General features: G+C 44.2%; 1 protein-coding gene and 2 long non-coding RNA genes across 4 annotated transcripts in view; 2 read left to right on the top strand and 1 right to left on the bottom strand.

The window, feature by feature from the left end:
- The window catches only part of LAMA1 (laminin subunit alpha 1), a 168,552-nt gene that overhangs the window by 5,411 nt on the left and 145,873 nt on the right, over window positions 1-17,268 (bottom strand). For both annotated transcript variants that reach the window (XM_053902399.1, XM_053902400.1), the window contains exons 49-60: window positions 16,802-16,952; window positions 15,995-16,137; window positions 15,386-15,529; window positions 12,443-12,557; window positions 12,081-12,251; window positions 9,715-9,878; window positions 8,812-8,997; window positions 7,293-7,428; window positions 5,437-5,549; window positions 1,522-1,711; window positions 827-985; window positions 146-299 (exon numbers count right to left, since the gene is read on the bottom strand). In XM_053902399.1, the coding sequence (XP_053758374.1) occupies window positions 146-299; window positions 827-985; window positions 1,522-1,711; window positions 5,437-5,549; window positions 7,293-7,428; window positions 8,812-8,997; window positions 9,715-9,878; window positions 12,081-12,251; window positions 12,443-12,557; window positions 15,386-15,529; window positions 15,995-16,137; window positions 16,802-16,952 (1,826 nt within the window). The remainder of the gene's footprint in view (window positions 1-145; window positions 300-826; window positions 986-1,521; window positions 1,712-5,436; window positions 5,550-7,292; window positions 7,429-8,811; window positions 8,998-9,714; window positions 9,879-12,080; window positions 12,252-12,442; window positions 12,558-15,385; window positions 15,530-15,994; window positions 16,138-16,801; window positions 16,953-17,268) is intronic.
- On the top strand, window positions 979-6,490 carry LOC109248612 (uncharacterized). Its single transcript, XR_002072142.2, has 2 exons — window positions 979-1,260; window positions 5,186-6,490. It is a non-coding gene; the product is annotated as an uncharacterized LOC109248612 (long non-coding RNA).
- LOC128777065 (uncharacterized) lies at window positions 8,993-13,069 on the top strand. The gene is made up of 2 exons (XR_008422225.1): window positions 8,993-9,134; window positions 9,697-13,069. It is a non-coding gene; the product is annotated as an uncharacterized LOC128777065 (long non-coding RNA).

The following is a 17,268-nucleotide window of genomic DNA, read 5'->3' as shown; positions in this document are numbered from 1 at the left end:
AATAAACTCGAACACTGAACTAAAATGGTCTTGCTGCAGCCTTGTTCAGGGGGTCCTGTCCTATCAGGACATATCATTGGATCCATTTCAGAGTGCAGGCTAAATAAACCCAAAGATTTCTTTTGAGATCATTGATAATACATACCAAGAGCTGCGTATCCGCTGCCTTCAAAGAACGTTCCTTCCTGGGCCACTGCATAGCACCTGCTTACTGCAAATGCAGACACTGGGCTGCTCTTGTCCAGCTGTTTGCCATTCAGTATCACCTCCCCAATGCAGGCGGGGACACTGTGGGTGATCTAAACCAAGTGACATGAGAATAGATGCTCTAAGTAGAACAAGAAGGGCAAGGGTAAAATGTTCCTATGCTTCAACAAACACATTAAAATGTTAACTTTTGGTTTTTAAAATTGAATTTCCACAATAGTTTACATAAACATCTAACGGAATGCTCCTAGCTAGTAGTATCTTGGCTAGTAATGCAGTAAAGGTGTTTTCCATCATTTTGATTAAGTAGTGTAGAAATCAAGATGCTGAGTTTTCTAATCTGCAAATACAAATCTACTGGACTTTCCTGCATTGTACCAGGGCTAAATGGCTGGGGAAGGGGAAATGTTCACTAACTAACAGATAGGAAAGGCTGGCTGAGCTTCAAGGGGAAGCCCCAACACAATTTAGGGATGCAGTTTAAAAGGTGTGCATCATGCAGCCAAGCTCCAGTTTCAAACAAGGTAATTCAACATAAACTTTTTCTTTTACAAATAAAACCACAAAAGCACAACCACAATAAAGGTAAGACGGGCTCCAAACAGAAAACACAGCTTACGTTTCCAATGTTCCTGGCTCTGTACTCAGAGGGAAGACCTCCTAGGTACAGCTTTCCTTCCACATCCAACATGGTACCATCTCCCACAGCTGTCACCATGGGGGATTCCTGGCCATCAACTGTCATGAAGCCCTTTCTTTTAAAGTGCTCTGTCTTGACCTAGAGCAAAATGAGAATATCCACAGTTTTAAAGGAATCTGAGAAAACTGTAACAGATGTTTGTTTGCAGCATCTGTTTATTATAGCTGTAATAACCTGACTGAAATCCTAAAGGATGGCTCTGATTTTTACACAGTTGGTGTTGAGGAGACCAAGCCTGGCAGGAGGCTGGAGCAGGCACAGGCAAAGCGCACGTTAGAATGGGAAGAACCCCTGAGGCCTAGTTATAAGAAAGCAAATGCCATGACCTAAGGGTTGGCCCACTCATGCCACAGGTAGGCTTGGTTTACTTCTCATCAAGGTGAGAACGCTTCTGGTACCTTTCATTCATTCCACCAATGTTAGCTACTGAGTGCCTTTCAGGATGCAGAAAAGGTCCCTGCCTACAAGAAGCTTATATCTATAGAGGAGATAGTGGACACAAAGCAAGCTAGAAACCAAAGGGGATCACTTCATGACAGCGAACTGGAATGGATACAAGGGATGGATGGAATAAACCTTAGCACGAGGGATTCACCAGCTTCCTGAGGGCATACCGTGTGCCACCTGCCATCACTGATCACTGCAGGGTGGGAGACCTTTGTTCTGCCTTTCCCAAGATCAAACATGAAGTGAAGGTGGCCCCCATGCAGCTGGAGCGTGGCATAATCAACTTGGTTCTGATGAGCCATGTAGTAAATCAGACCGCTGGAGGCAAATGTCCGGATACTTAGCTGAACTGAGAGCCTGGAGGAAAACAAGAGCTCAGGCCTCAGAAAGAAACTTTCACATGTAAAAATAACCTCAAAGAGAGAATCTAATAACTGTTTCAACCTGTGTATTTAACATCTCAGCAGAGAGTCATTCATTATTCTTTCATTCACTCATCCATCTGTTCACCCAACTAATAGTTACCACGTACGGATGTCTGCCAGGGACTGTTCTAGATGCTGAGGCTGGAGCACTAAACAAAGAGGAATGTTCTTTCTCCCGCAAAACTAATACTAGAAATCTATCAGAGATAAAATTGGGTCACGAGAGGCCAACTGGTGGTTTTATTAAAGAGGGCAGGCAGATCTGAAAAGGTGCTGTTTCAGCTGAGCTCTGAATGGCAGGAGCAAGCCCCACAAAGCTCAGCACTTTGTTTGCAGACAGTGCCGAGTATGCTAAAACAATGGGGTGGATCTGGGTGGACAGCCAGGAACCCCCTACCGGGGCTCCATGGGAGACAGCACCACACAGCAGTGGAGGGAAGGCTGCATCTGGGTATCCTCCCGCAGAAGAAAGCACAACACTAAAGCACTCTGGGACAGGGAAAGGAGAGTGTGGGTCTGTCCTCATGGATGAGGGGCTCTGGGAGGCAGTATTTAGATTCAAAGTGCAGTGGGAAGTCACAGTATTCAGAAGGGGAGTGGGCATGGCTTGATTTACATCTTAAAAGGAACTTCTGATGTGAAGAAGCCATCAGAGGAGGCCAGGGTGTCAACGGGCAGCTGGTGCGGCAGTCCACAGAGGCCAGGGGGTGGTGGGGGACACAGAGCGGATGAACTAATTCATGAAATGCTCCAGAGGAAGAAGCACTAGGACTTGTAGATGGACTCAATTTGGAGAGGGAAGGAAAGACAATAACCATCTCTAGGTTTGGGCCCTGGGCAACCAGGGGTATGGTGCTGACGTCCACAGAAATGGCAAAGATCAGGCGAGCAGATGTGGGGGAAGACTGTGAATTCTCTTTTGGTATGTTGAGGTTGGGGAGCCTGTGCCAATCCACGCAGAGATGTGGAGGAGCCAGTCAGGTGTATGCCTCCTGAGTTCTAAGCAGAGGTCAGGCTAGAGATGTGGGTGCTGGTGCAAATAGATGGTATTTTAAAGCCCTTGAGATATGGAAGCTCCCCAGGAAGAATACACAGAAGAGGCCCTGGGCCTTCCCTGATGGAAGAGGAGCCAGCAAAGGAGACTGAGCAGGGGTGAGCAGGGAGAGCAAGAAATCAGGAGAAGCTGGGGCTAGGACAGCCAACGAGGCTGAGTTGCCGAATGCATGTGATAGTGCCAAGGGCCCAGCAGAGAAGGCACCACGGGACGTGGCCACAGCAGGTCTGGGAGGATTGTGGCCAAGAGCAATGGAGAGGTGAGGGGAGGCTGGCTGGGTGGGTGGAGAGGAAATGAGAGGGGAGAAAAGGCAGACTGCCACATGAGGCAACTTTTTTTTAATAAGGCAACTGTCTTAAGTCTTACTGTGAAATACAGCCAGGATACTGTGGGGGTGGGATGAGATGTGGAGTCTCTTGGAGAGGTGTGTTTTTTTTGTTTGTTTGTTTGTTTGTTTACATTTATTTAGTTTTGAGAGACAGAGAGAGACAGAGCACAAGTAGGGGAGGGTCAGAGAGAGAGGGGGACACAGAATCCGAAGCAGGCTCCAGGCTCTGAGCTGTCAGCACAGAGCCCAATGCAGGGCTTGAACTCACGAGCCGTGAGATCATGACCTGAGCCACAGTCGGACGCTCAACTGACTGAGCCACCCAGGCACCCCAAGGTTGGTTGGTTTGTTTGTTTGTTTTAAGTGAGGAACTATTAATGGGGCTCCTGGGTGGTTCAGTCAATTAAGTATCCAAATCTTGATTTTGGCTCCGGTCATGATATTACAATTCTTGAGATGGAGCCCCGAGTTGGGCTCTGCATTGACAGCGTGGAGCCTACTTGGGATTCTTTCTCTCCCTCTCTCTCTGCCCCTCCCCTGATTGCTCACTCTCTCTCTCAAAATAAACAAACTTTAAAAAACAATGAAGTGCAGATCTACTAGAGAGGGAATGACCAACACAGACATAGCACCTGGGTTTGGATCCTAGTTCTGCTGTGTGCCCTGGAGTAGGTGACTTGACTTCCCTCTCAGTTTCCTTGTCTATAAAATAAAGATGATACCTTCCTCATACAATAATTATGAGGACTGAGTTAGGGTATGTATGTTAAATATCGGCAATTTGTGGCACAAGTGTTTGCTCCTCTTGTTAACACTGATGAGGAAGAGGGTGATGGCTCTGAGAGAGGTGATGGGCTCCAGAGGCAAGCAAGATGGGGAGCAGGACCCTTCCTCTGTGGTGCAAGGGAAGAGGTACAAGGGTGGGGACAAAGACAGCAGGGGTGCTCTTTTGGGTAGTGGACAGATGAGGAGAGTTCTCTGTTCACTGAGGTAGTCATCAACTGGGGCATGAAGAGAGGCTGTGGGAATGCACAGAGTTTTGAGATAAGAGAAGCTATAAAAATTTTTTAAAAAATGAACATAATAGAGAATAGTATTGGCTACCCATGTAGTCTGGAGGTTCCATCTCAAATCAGTGGCCATGGCTTTCAAGTCAAACCAGGTAGGAAAGAGATACGCATTTCTGCAGACTTGACCACCAATGTGGATTCTGGTACAGATTAGGAAGTATGAATTTTTCCTGGGGCCGTGGTGGAAGTTTACAAAGGAGCACCTGTAATAATGGCACTGTGCCCATCTGTGTTGGGGATAAACTATTCTAGGGGAGCTGTAGAAGGAGGGTTTGTGAGAAAGCATGACAGGTTCAAGGTCTTGATGCAGTTGAGGAGCTGTTGGAATGGGAGGTAACAGTAGATATGAGGAGGACGGGGTTAATAGGATGCTTCAGGTAGAGATTCTGGTTGGAAGTGGGATGGATATTTACAAAGCAGGCAAGGGTGTGTGTGACCGTGGGGAGAATGTGGCTGAGGAAAAGCCCTCTGATAGATAGGAGCCAGAAGACTTGGAAGGTCCAGTGTGGGGTGGCCGAATTCATGGAAAATGATGGCCCAAGTTATGGAACAAGGACACTGAGGCAAGGTCTGAAGACGGTGCCGTAGGGGCAGTGATCACAGGTGGCCGTAACACCAGGTACAGTCTGAAGGATTCAGAGGAGAGGAGGAATGTGGAATCCCCAGGCCTCATCTGTGGGATGTGAGCTAGCTTTGTCAAGGAAGAGCCCTTGGGGACAAGCAGGTGTGAGGGCAAGAAGGAACGCGGAATGCGCAGATTGGTGTGGGTGTGGCACCAGGGAGTTTGAAAGGCACGGTGAAAGAGTTTGGGTGGACAATTTGATCAGATTAGTAAATGCTTACAATAGAATGGGGTTGAAAGTCCAGAGGATGATAGATCTAGAGGACTTGAGATTCTAGAACAAGATGATTTAGAGAGATCCCCTACCTGTGTGCTTTCCTATATTCATACAGAGGCAGCAGCTAGCCTTCATCAAGAAGGGGTAAGGACAAACCACAGGAACCCCACTGGACCACATTTTAAGCATCTGGTTTGCACAAAGGCCGCATTCCTGTCTCTGCCTTTTCACCGCTGCCATTTGGTTGCACGCTGAATACTCCATAATAACATACAAGAAGCTTCTGAAAAGACTCATTGGTGAAGAATACCTCCTGGATTCATTTATCGGTGAGACATCTAATAAGGACTTTAGAACAACACCCACCTCTTTCTGACAGCCAGCTGATTGAAGGGCAACACAAAATGGCTGCTTTGCATGAGGCCAAACTGGTGAGCGTTGGGGATGTACTCTGGGGCTCTGTCCACAGCACACTGCCCCTGTAAGACACGCGGATGGACTCTCAGCCACACAGAGCCAGGGCCCCCACTAACGTGTCCCAAGTTTTCCATGAAAAAAATACCTCAGAAGCAACTGGATCAGAACACCAGTAGCCACAAATACATGTCTGCGCTGACTTATTCTCTGCTTTAAGTAATTTACTTGCTATGTCTTTATCTGAGAAGGCAGTTAGAGCTTCTTTCACCTCAGTCCCACTCAAGTTTGCTTAAAAGTCCCATGACTATTCATCAGGCCAAAGGGGCAGAGGCCTTGCTGCTGCCCTCCCCTGCCTCCCACCCCTGGCAAGGGCTGGAGGGGATCAGTGGCAGCACATACATCAGGAGACTGGAAGTGCCCACAAGTGACCAACAGGGGCTCCGAGCCTGATGTCTCCAATTCCTCCCAGACAGAGCAAGTCCAGCTGAGAGGAGCGAGGCTGAAAGGGGGGCTGCTGGGGAACCTGCAGGTTGCCTGGCCGCACCCTCCACACAGTGGCTCTGAACCACGTGAGGCTTCAGACTCACTTTTCGGCTTGGGGTAGGTGGACGCTACCAGGGGAGGTGTCCTGAACTCAAAGATCGGTCCTGCTTGGAAGGTACTGCTTTTTGTACAACTGAACCACCATCTAATCTGAGTGCATGCTTTCAACCAAGGAAACCGAGAAATCAGAAAAGGGAAAATAAAATGGAAACTAAGAACTGCCATCAAAAATACTTGGCCATGGGGCGCCTGGGTGGCTCAGTCGGTTGAGCGTCCGACCTCGGCTCAAGTCATGATCTCGTGGTTCATGAGTTCGAGCCCCATGTCAGGCTCTGTGCTGACAGCTCAGAGCCTGAAGCCTGCTTCAGATTCTGTGTTTCCCTCTCTCTCTCTCTGCCCCTCCCCTCCTCACACTGTGTCTCTCTCAAAAATAACATTAAAAACTTTTTTTTGAAAAGTACTTGGTCAAAATTGGCTTTTCCTAGATGAATCAAATCTCTTTTTTTTTTTTAAGCAATAATGGAATGTTCAATGGCTTTTACATAACGACTTATTTTCTGTTTCTGACTCAACCTGAGGTCACGATTAGTCCTTATAGAAACTCTGCTACAAATCTTGCTGTACGGCAGTCAAATGAAGATGGCTGTCAGGACCTGTGGTCTGTAAATGCTGTGCCGTGTCATCAGAGAACTATTCGCCACCCTGCCCCTGCTCTGCTTTTCATCACAGGGATGAACCTTGTGACTGTTCCTAGAGTTCTTTGAAAAATGGCTTCCTCGGGGCGCCTGGGTGGCTCATTTGGTTAAGCATCAGACTGGTAATTTTGGCTCAGGTGATGATAGCACGGTTCGTGGGATTGAGCCCCATGTCAGGCTCTGTGTTGAGCATGGAGCCTGCTTGGGATTCTCCCTCTCTCTCTTTGCCCCTCCCCCCCCCCACTCTGTCTCCCAAATAAAGAAAAAGTAAAAATGGCTTCCATCTGGGGGTTTGGAGGGTGGGTCAATGGAAAAGGCTGGAGTGTTTCTCCCTCCCTTCCAGCTCCAGGTGGCCTCCCTGACAGCACCTTTCTTCTCTGTGCCCCAGTACTCACCAGGAGACCCTCTCTGCTCAGACTCACTCCCCCTGTTCCTGGTAGCACCACCTTCTCCCGTGGCACTGTTGTTCCATTGTGCTCCTTCAGCTTTCCCAACACCTTTGTAACAAGGTCCCCGCTTTTGTTCTGACTGTACTTGACTGATACAATTAAAGAAAGCCCCTCTTACTAGACTTGGTAAAGGCTGAGGCTCTGGCGGGAGCTCGCTGTCCTCTCCATGAAGAGCCAGCTTCGGCCTTTCTGAAAGCAAGCAGGTGTCCAAATCTACTTGTTCATAACCAACCGCACTCGTGAAATCCAAATGTCTAGATACAAAGTGTTTATAAAATTAATTAAGATACTATGTACAAGCCAACACAGAAGCCAAAGTCATTTGATTATTGAACACTACAGTCTTATGAAAAACCATTAATATATTACTCTTAGTGAAACCAAATTGACCATCTTCCAGTGACTAGAAGTCTGTAAGTCTTACATATTCCCTCATTTGATTCTTCGACCCATCCCACTCCAGCCCCTCCCCGTGTCGTCCTCCCGGCCACCGCTGAGCATCCCTCAAGATTTGGCTCAAATGCAGCATTGGCCAGGGTAAGAGAATGAGCCTGTCTCTGGCTCTCGCACGACTACACACTGGCCTCAGTTAAACACTGATTTCTTTCTTAGAGATTTACACTTGCCAGGAAGTCCCGACCCACTCTTTTCATATTCCCTTCACTCTGCAGCCCTTGCAACATGTCCTGTCTGCGTCTACCCTCTTGGCACCTTCTGAGGACGTGGCTGTGAACAGCGCAGAAGCATTTCTGCCCTATGGAATTCTCAGCCTCAGGGCTTTCAGTAGTAAGATGCTGAATCAGTTTATTTATAAACAGAGAACTGGGCAAATAAATCAACTGTACAAATAAGTTGTACAAACCAAGGCTCTGACATGATAATCGTGCTGAAACCCAGTGTAATGTTTTATTCTTCCAAAGTCCAAGGACTCCTAAGAGGTTCTTTTACAGGGGACACTGCGACCATCAGAGATCCAAGCCGTTGTTTAAGGTCTCAAGGCAAATGGGCAGTTCAGGCAGGAGGGAGCTTGCTTGTCCTGGGCAGATTCTGGCTCCGCACCCCCACCTGCAGGTTGTAGCCCCGCTTTTGTGCCACCAGTGCTCTTATGCAGGCAGGAGGCAAGTGAAGAAGAAATAAATACCCATGGGCATGTGGGCATGTGTCCGTTCTCTTACTCAGAATGAGCTCCACAGGGAAAACAGACTTCCAGTTCTTAATTAGGCACTAATTGTTTCAGGAGGAGCCATTAATCCGAAGCTGCAAGAAACCCCACCATAAAGGTTCCTTTAAAGCAGTGAGCTCAAGACAGCAAGAAACTTGCATCACAAAATCTCTATGTTCCCTGAAGTGCATGTCAACAGTGCATTTGACCTCTGATGTTTGTTGATAGTCCTGTGGAACTAACTGATGTTCATTTTTTTTTTTTTTTAATATATGATTACCAGATATATCCACTATTCTAATCCAGTAGAATCCATTTGGGAGACCTTTGCGATAGAATAGGCCTCGCTTGTTATTCAGAAACTTGTAGGATTTTAGGTAATCTCAAACAGCAAAATTAGATAGCAAGTCAGGGTCAGTACTCAGCTTTAAAAAATTAGGAAGTGCAAAAACATGTTGAGAGCAGTTACACTTACTCCATGTTAAAGATCAGGTTTTTGATACAGCCGTGAAATGATCTTCCCATCTTGAGCACTGATGTCCCCTCACCCTCTGGAACTCCCCCTATGTACAGGCTGGATACATTTATTGTCCTGCTTTCTGCTGATGGGCCCAACTTCATTTCTACAGGATTTGTCTCATCCATTTGGACAGTGATAATGCTAAAAGGTCAAAGGAGAAAAGAAAAGCTTTTAAATGTAATGAAACATAACTATTTTAATACATAATTTCACAAGTTCTTACTGAATGACAGAAGTTCCCTGAAGACAAATTTTAACAACACTAAGTGAATAAAAAGGTGAGTCTTAAAAATTAACACTTACAATTGAACATCCTCCCAAAATGAATCACGTTATTAAATACTATTGAGTTCAATTCACTTGGGGAGAGTATTATTCTTTTACTTTACCTGTGATAAAATGTCCAGCATGCTTTTGAAACATTTGGTCTACCGCTTTGAAAGGGGTATATGTAGGAATGTTGATACAACACTATTTACTATTTTACTATTTGTTTTCTGTTTACTGTGTTCCTACTTACTGTTTGACATTTATTATTTAGTATTGATATAATGCTTTCTACTCACACTATGATACTATCTGCCACAGAATTAATCTGATGTAAAACATTTTATACTGGGCCCCAGAAAAGAGCAGGGTTAAGGTTTTTTAATTGCGAAAGTTCCACAAATATCTTATTACCAAGCAGATGAAATTACTTTTGAGGGAGGTTTTCTAGAAGGGCTCCAGAGTTATTCTGGAGCTGTAAAATCTCTGAATTTTCCTGACTTCATCCTAGTCATCCCAATCATTTTACTGCAAAGAGTATCCTAACATGGTTCCTACTGTCGAGGTCACCAGGGCCTTGTATGTGAATACCTCCCAGTCCTCATCAGAGAGATGGAATGCTCTTGCCCGTCACCATATGTGCCCTTGGGAGCACGCAGGACGGCTCTTCTCAGGTTTGCTCCGTCCCCAGAGTTAACGTGCACTTCAATGTGGCCTTCAATCAGCATGATGGAAAAGAAGGGCTGGGAAGGTTGCTGAGAGATTTTCAACAGAAAAAATATTGCCACGTGATTTTTAAAATTATGAAGACAATATGAGAGTATTAACAAGCAACTTATTACGAATATCACCATCTAACACAACTCTTTTAAATTTTGTATATGAGTTTCTAATCTCTGTTCATATGATTTACATTCTGCTTTATGCTCTTATCATTAACCCTATCAAAGATTTCCCTTTCTACTTCATACTTTTTATTGCCTCCATATGTACTAACAGATACATATACTGTAAATCATTGACCGATTTATTGTTAAAAATTTAGTTTCCAATTTTTCTTACCATACATAGTACTTTTGTTTTTTGCCTGTGTACACTTTTTTTTTTTTTTTGGCCTAACATTTCTAAAAGTGGGTTTAAAAGGTGGAAGAGTTTGGAAATTATTAAAGCTTTGAGAACTATTTTGCACATTGAAAATTGGTCCACCAGCAGAACGGGAGTGTGAGTGTTTCACAATGCCCTTGTGAGCATTCTGTTTTGCTGAACAAGCAGCAAACTATGATTTGCAAATGGTCCTATTAAGATTGGTGGAGGCAGGGCACCTGGGTGGCTCAGTCAGTTAAGCGTCCAACTTCCACTCAGGTCATGATCTTACAGTTTGTGGGTTCGAGCCCCACATCGGGCTTTATGACGACAGCTCAGAGCCTGGAGCCTGCTTCAGATTCTGTCTCTCTCTCTTTCTGCCCCCCCCCCCCAACTTGTGCTCTCTCTCAATAATAAAGTAACATTAAAAAAAAATTTTAAGACTGGTGGAGGCAAACAGTCTATTGGTTCCTCAAAAAGTTAAACATAGAATTATCATGTGACCTATCAATTCCACTCCTTGGTATATACCCAAAAGAACTGAAAGCAGGTAGTCAGACAAATACTTTGATATGAATGTTCATAGCAGCATTATTAACAATAGCTAAAAGGTAGAAACAACCCCAAATGTCCATCAGTGAGTAAGTTATGTACGTATAATGGAATAGCAATTCAGCCATAAAAAGGAAGTACTGACACATCCCACGATGTGGACAAACCTCAAAAACATGCTAAATGGAAGACACAAAAGATGACATGCTGTATGAGCCCATTTATATAAAATACAGATCATCAGGAAATTCAGAGATACAGAAGGAAGACCGCTGGCCACCAGGGACTGGGCTGCTGAGGGGACAGGAAGGGCCCGCTTGATCGCACAGGCTATTATTTGGGTGATAAAAATGTTTTGGAACTAGATAGAGGAGGTGGCCTCACCACATCGTGAAAGCACTAAATGCTAACTGTTCACTGTAAAATGGTTACTTTTATGTTCTGTGAATTTCATCTCAACTAGGAAAAAAAGAAAAAGATTGGTGGGGCCCATAAACCACTCTGTCATGGTTAGACCTTCGCCAAGTGGCTCATGAGGCACTAGGAGTCTACACACTGGTGTTCCAGTCCTGGCTCAGACATATATCAGCTGTGTGACCTTCAGCAGGTTAACAAGGTTCTCTGAACCTATTTCCTCCTCAGCAAAACGTAGGATAAGCAGCATTCACCCTGCAGTGTGGCTGTGATCATCACACAGCAATGTCTACAAATAATCTTGCACAAAAGAGGACAGTATGCCGTGACCTCTACTTCATTAAGACCGTAAATTAGCATTCTGTAAAGCCTCTTCAAATTACGTGATATATGCAAGTTTGAGCAAAAGAAAGGGTAAATCTATGCTCTTAAAATGGAATATAAATATGGAAACCCATCAACTTTTCTCTCTTCTACAGCTGCCCCACTGTGCTGATCACAGGCCACATTTCTCTTTCTGCTGACTTCAATCCTATTTGTAGATAAGGAAAATTGTGCTCCGTGGAGCAGCACACTAAAAAACTCTACAGAACTGAAGGATTTACTTTCTTAGCCTTAGAATAAAGAGTAGCCACCTAACATGTGGAAAAACTCTGAATGAGCTTGAAAAGAATGAGGGGTAGACAGCAAGTATCTGCCTTCTCCGTAGCCAGACAAGAAAAATGTGTACCACAAAGAGGTCACTGATGCATAGGGGAAGACATTCAGCGATAGTAACTGCTACTTATTAAAATGCACACTTATAAACAACTGGCCACACTGCTACGATAATGTTCACGACCAAGTCACTTTCCAACTAGTGCTTCTTGAGCCTGTGGCTGAATAACAATAGCATTTGAGCTACTCACCCCATGGGCCTGCCGATGACCCTGCTTCTCCCCATGCCTGCCCAGGGCAGCCAGGATGATGCCACTGCTGTTCTTGGTGGCAAATGTTGCCAACAGTTCCGATTCTGGCAACAAAGACCTGGGTGACAATTCAACGTAGCCACCTTTCAAGAAGCTAACAGTTCGGATAGGCTGGTTAAAAAGGAGGCAAGAAGAACACCATCAGGACTCCTAAGCACTGAATCGCCCATGGTGGGGTTTACTGCTGGTCTCCCCATCATCTCTTTTCCATCCATCGCACTGTGTTAGATTTTACTACCTTATTATGTTGGTAAGTCAGTGGACATTTGCAAAAACTCATTCAAATATTAAAGGCTTCCCACCTCCAGTATACAGCCTTTTCTCACTCCATAGGAATTTCTGAGTAAATCAAAGGTTGATCTGGATATTTCCAGGTTTTTGATACAGCCCACATAGCTTTTGCTGGTGACACCTTTCCTGTAGGGAAGGGCATGAGAACAACAAGATTTGGATTTTATAACTCCATTTTTGAAAGAAGGAATAAAAATAGACCTACAGGTAAAGAAGATCTGCTTCTATGTGTCATTTTGCAGAAATGTCTAAGTCTCCCACTAAGAAGGATATTGATGGTGAAGACTTGAGGTCTAATGAAGGCTCTCCTTAGGACCAAGGAAAGGGGTTGAATTTAGGGAGTTTGACTAAATGGCTACCTAGACAAAAATGCATAATATTTTAAGGGAAAGTACTGTAGTCACTGCAATTTAAATATACTCATTAGGGGCGCCTGGGTGGCGCAGTCGGTTGGGCGTCCGACTTCAGCCAGGTCACGATCTCGCGGTCCGGGAGTTCGAGCCCCGCATCAGGCTCTGGGCTGATGGCTCAGAGCCTGGAGCCTGTTTCCGATTCTGTGTCTCCCTCTCTCTCTGCCCCTCCCCCGTTCATGCTGTGTCTCTCTCTGTCCCAAAAATAAACGAAAATAAATAAATAAATATACTCATTAAAACAGGCCAATTATAAGAAAGACAGTACACAGTCATAAGGAAACAATAGCACATAGATTGAAATCCAAATCAGTACTATATTTTTCTCTCTTTTTTGTTATTTTTAGAGAGAGTGTGTGTACACATGTGAGCAGCGGAGAGGGAGCAGGAGAATCCCAAGTAGGCTCCTCACTGTCAGCAGAGAGCCTGATGTGAGGCTTGATCTCACAAACTGTGAGATCATGACCTGAGTCAAAATCAAGAGTTGGATGCTGAACCAACTGAGCCACCCAGGGGCCCCACTACCATATTTTTCTTAATAGAAGTTGCCACACTCTGGTTGGGGTGAGGTTGTAATATGATCAGTCTCTCATTTCCAAAATATGGAGATGACTGAACATCTCTAAGTTATATTCTGAAGCATCAGCTAGTCACAGAACTCTGAAGTCACATGGTTTCCAGCTAGAGTCACATCTCACTTTCCTTTCCCTCTGTGTTGAGTAGTGAGCTGCAGACCATTAGGCAACTCAAGATTTAGGGCCGATTTTAACTTTTCTGGATATGTTTTTTCCTTTGTAATTGAAGAGGCTGGTCTTGATAGATACCCAGGTCCCTTCTAGCATAAAAGTCTTATTTGGAATGTCTTCCTGGAAAGGGGGATCTTTTCTCCATTGTCTGCACAGTGTCCATCTCGGTAGAGTACAGATGAACTGTGGCACAGCTTGTTGCTACAGGAGCACCCACCCTGCTGCCACCATGTGAGGAAACGATATCTGGAATCGGGAATTAGGAGACTGGCTTCCAATCCTGGCTCCATCCTGGCAGAGGGGTAAGACCTGGGACAAGTGACCAACTCCCCCTGAAGTTTGAGTGTAATTCATTTCAAGATGGGGTGTGGGGGGAGGGTACTGGTGACTGTGGTGGTAAGCTGTGTCCCTTGGAACTTTCAGAAATTTCTGGCAAAGGAAAGGGGTGAGGAGTGGATCTGGACTGCTCAGCTTAACAGCAACCAGTGTGGACGCACTTCCGTGCCACTGATTAGGATTGCATATAAGAACTCAGCTGTAGTTAGTGCTGTAGTAGTAGGGTAGTAGCCGTGCTACTAACTTCTTCGAAGACCACTGGGCTAGATGAATCAGTTTGGACATTTGGTAATCCCACTCCCCAGAATCTATCTTGCCTCGACTGCTGGCCTTTGGTATAGGAGGTTTTTGTTTTTAATGGTGTGAAAGAAACTTCGGGCTTCATTTGTCCAGTCCAAAATGACACAACTAAGAACAAAGACCCACAGAGATCTTATGTAAATTATTAAAGTCACAAAGCTAAACATGAATCAGTGTTACAAAAGGATCTCATTGCCTTCTCTGCCACCTTTCTTCCAACTTCCTGATGCTGGTGTTTCAACTTTCACATACATTATTCATTCTCATCACACAAAGGAGAAATGCAGACAGCATGATTTTTTTTTTTTTTTTGCCCTGAAAAAGATTCTACTATTCTGAAATGTCTAGAAGGAACAACTTATGATGGGAAGTGGGGTCTAAGAATACTGTACCATATTAAGTAACAATTAGTAACAATCACTAGATGTTCTAAAGGCAACAAATAGAAAATCATTAATTTTACTGCAGGAGGATTTCTTTACATCCCAATTAGTAGACACACAGTGGTTTGAATCAAGGCAGACGTTAGGGATTAAAATTTGTCCCCCACAAAAGATGATGAAGGCCTAACCCCCAGTACCTGTGAATGTGACCTTATTTGGAAATAAGGTCTTTTTAGATGTAATCAAGTTAAGATGAGGTCATTAGGATAGGTCCTAATCCAATATGACCATTGTCATTATAAAAAGGGAAATTTAGAGGCACCTGGGTGGCTCAGTTGGTTATGTGTCTAGCTCTTGATTTTGGCTCAGGTCATGATCTCGTGATTCATGAGATCGAGCCCCACGCCGGGGTCTGTGCTGACAACATGGAGCCTGCTTCGGATTATCTTTCCCTGTCTCTCTGCTCACATCCAAAAATAAATTTAAAAAGGGAAATTTGGTCACAGAGACATACACAGAGGGAAGACAGTGTAATAAACAAAGAGAAAGCCATCCACGAGCTGAGTAATGCCTGAAACTCCCAGAAGCTAGGAAAGAGGCATGGAACAGATTCTTTCTCACAACCCTCAGACGGAAGCAATTTTGCCGACACCTTGATTTTGGACTTGTAGCCTCCACAGTTGTTTAAGTCCCCTGGCTTGTGGCACCTTATTATGGCAGCCCTGGGAAACTGACACATTTGGCAATTACAGGCATGACAATTGGGCCATGTGATATACCTTACAACTCTTGACCTAGGTAATCCACCCACATAAATTGGATCTTTATCTAGACGATTGAGGTCAGAAGATGCTCCCGGAGTTTCACCTTGCTTCGTTTCTTTATAACTGGTGTTATATGCATCAATAACTGCTAGGAGTCCTAAAATGAGATCAAATAGAAGAGACAAGAAAATGAAAATCACTTTCTGCATTAAAAACCAAAGTTCATTTATAAAGACATACTCTTTCACATTCTGCACATTTGACCAGGGAGTATTCTTGACTATTAAATCCACTGTACAAAAGTCAGTGAATCCAGAATATACAAAACTAAAATGACAGCAGTGTGTGTGTGGCAGAAAAGAGAATGGATTTGATCCTTGATTCCAATGCAGCATTTAATGTTAAGTAATGCACCTGGAAACCATAGAAAATAGAATTATAATATTTCTCCAGCAAAATGTGAATCCTGGCGTTTAGCATTTCAAAGAAAACAATGGCTTTCTATTAGAGTATCATTCAAGAATACCCAAGGAGCCACAAAGTACATAAAGACTGCTGATTTTGGAAGGATTTCTATTTCTATGAGAGTGACCAGTATCTCCTTGCCCTTCTGTGCACTTAACTTGCTTTCGGTTTCTCTGGAAGGCGATTTTATACCAGGTTCCGTTGTTATAGCGTCTGTCTGTAATAAGAGCAAGAGGCCCTGAACCCAGGTCAACTGTAACTCTAACTCTGCCACGCACCAGCTCGATGGATACAAAGTCTTTCTGTGAAGAAGAGAAAAGAGTTACCCAGGGCTATGTCATTCTTACGGATCCCCTTTCCCTCCCAAGGCAAGGATGGCAGAAGTCTTCCAAAGTCAAACTCAGCAAACTGGATCTGGCCCAACAGTCCGAGGTCTCTGTTAGGAAACTGAAGTGTCGGGGAAGACTTTCTAGAATACTACACTGATACAAAGGAGAGAAACGCATTGTTGCCCAAATCCACAACTCAGTAAGAGAAATGGAATCTTTGTATCTTTTTCATTGAGATTACATGGGCCAGTCCTAAAAATAAAACTAGAAGATACACAGAGAGATCACGTGCACAATAGGATAAAAATAACATGAAATTCCTGTCCATGGAATTCAAAGGCCACAGGGATCACAGTGAATGTGGAGCAAGATCTATGAAGGTCAAAATTTAATAACAAATGTCACTGCTCTCTACAACGATTGGAAGGCTGTTTTCTCCTTGGTGCTCTGTACTGTATTTTCCAAAGGTTCTTTGGTGAATTTATAATACATTTCTTGAAACGGGGAAATAGTATGGCGTACATATGTATACATTATATTTGCATATGCTCATAAAACAGTCATTAAACATAAATCTCCTCCTAGCAATCTGACTGTATATACACGGTGGAGTCTGCTTTCCCATAAAGCCTCTTACAGTGCCATTTGAAGCAAGGTAGAGAAGAAGCCCGTTGGGTGAAAAGGTACTAAAAAGCATAATTATCTGAGTCACGGTAGCCCGGAGCGTCTTCTCCACAACCGAATAACCACTCCCATCAAAATGGAAGGACGAGTCTTCGTTCTGGGGGCTGCAAAGCAGAGCAGATGAAATAACAATCTATTCTCAGGAAGGCAGTTAAGGAGAAGAAATACCTTTACTGAGTTCTCTCCCTCACAAAAACTGGTAGAGCTATTATTTCCATAATCTGATAAGCATAAATCATATCTTAAAATATGCTTGCCATGAGATTATGCAAAACAAATGCCAGTTGCTTTATATGGAAAGGAAAATGTAGGCAGTGTTGACTGTAGTAAAAAGGAATGTCTTCAAAGGATGGATAACTGCTCTAAATATTTCTACTTATCAAGTAGACTCTTTGTTCCAATGTCCTTTAATGTAACTGT

Source organism: Panthera pardus, unplaced genomic scaffold (genome assembly GCF_024362965.1).
Source record: "Panthera pardus isolate Hobbes unplaced genomic scaffold, ASM2436296v1 HiC_scaffold_15, whole genome shotgun sequence".
Classification (NCBI taxonomy): domain Eukaryota; kingdom Metazoa; phylum Chordata; class Mammalia; order Carnivora; family Felidae; genus Panthera; species Panthera pardus.
The sequence above is the reverse complement of the archived record's forward strand: the minus strand, read 5'-3'. Positions and strand labels throughout refer to the sequence as shown.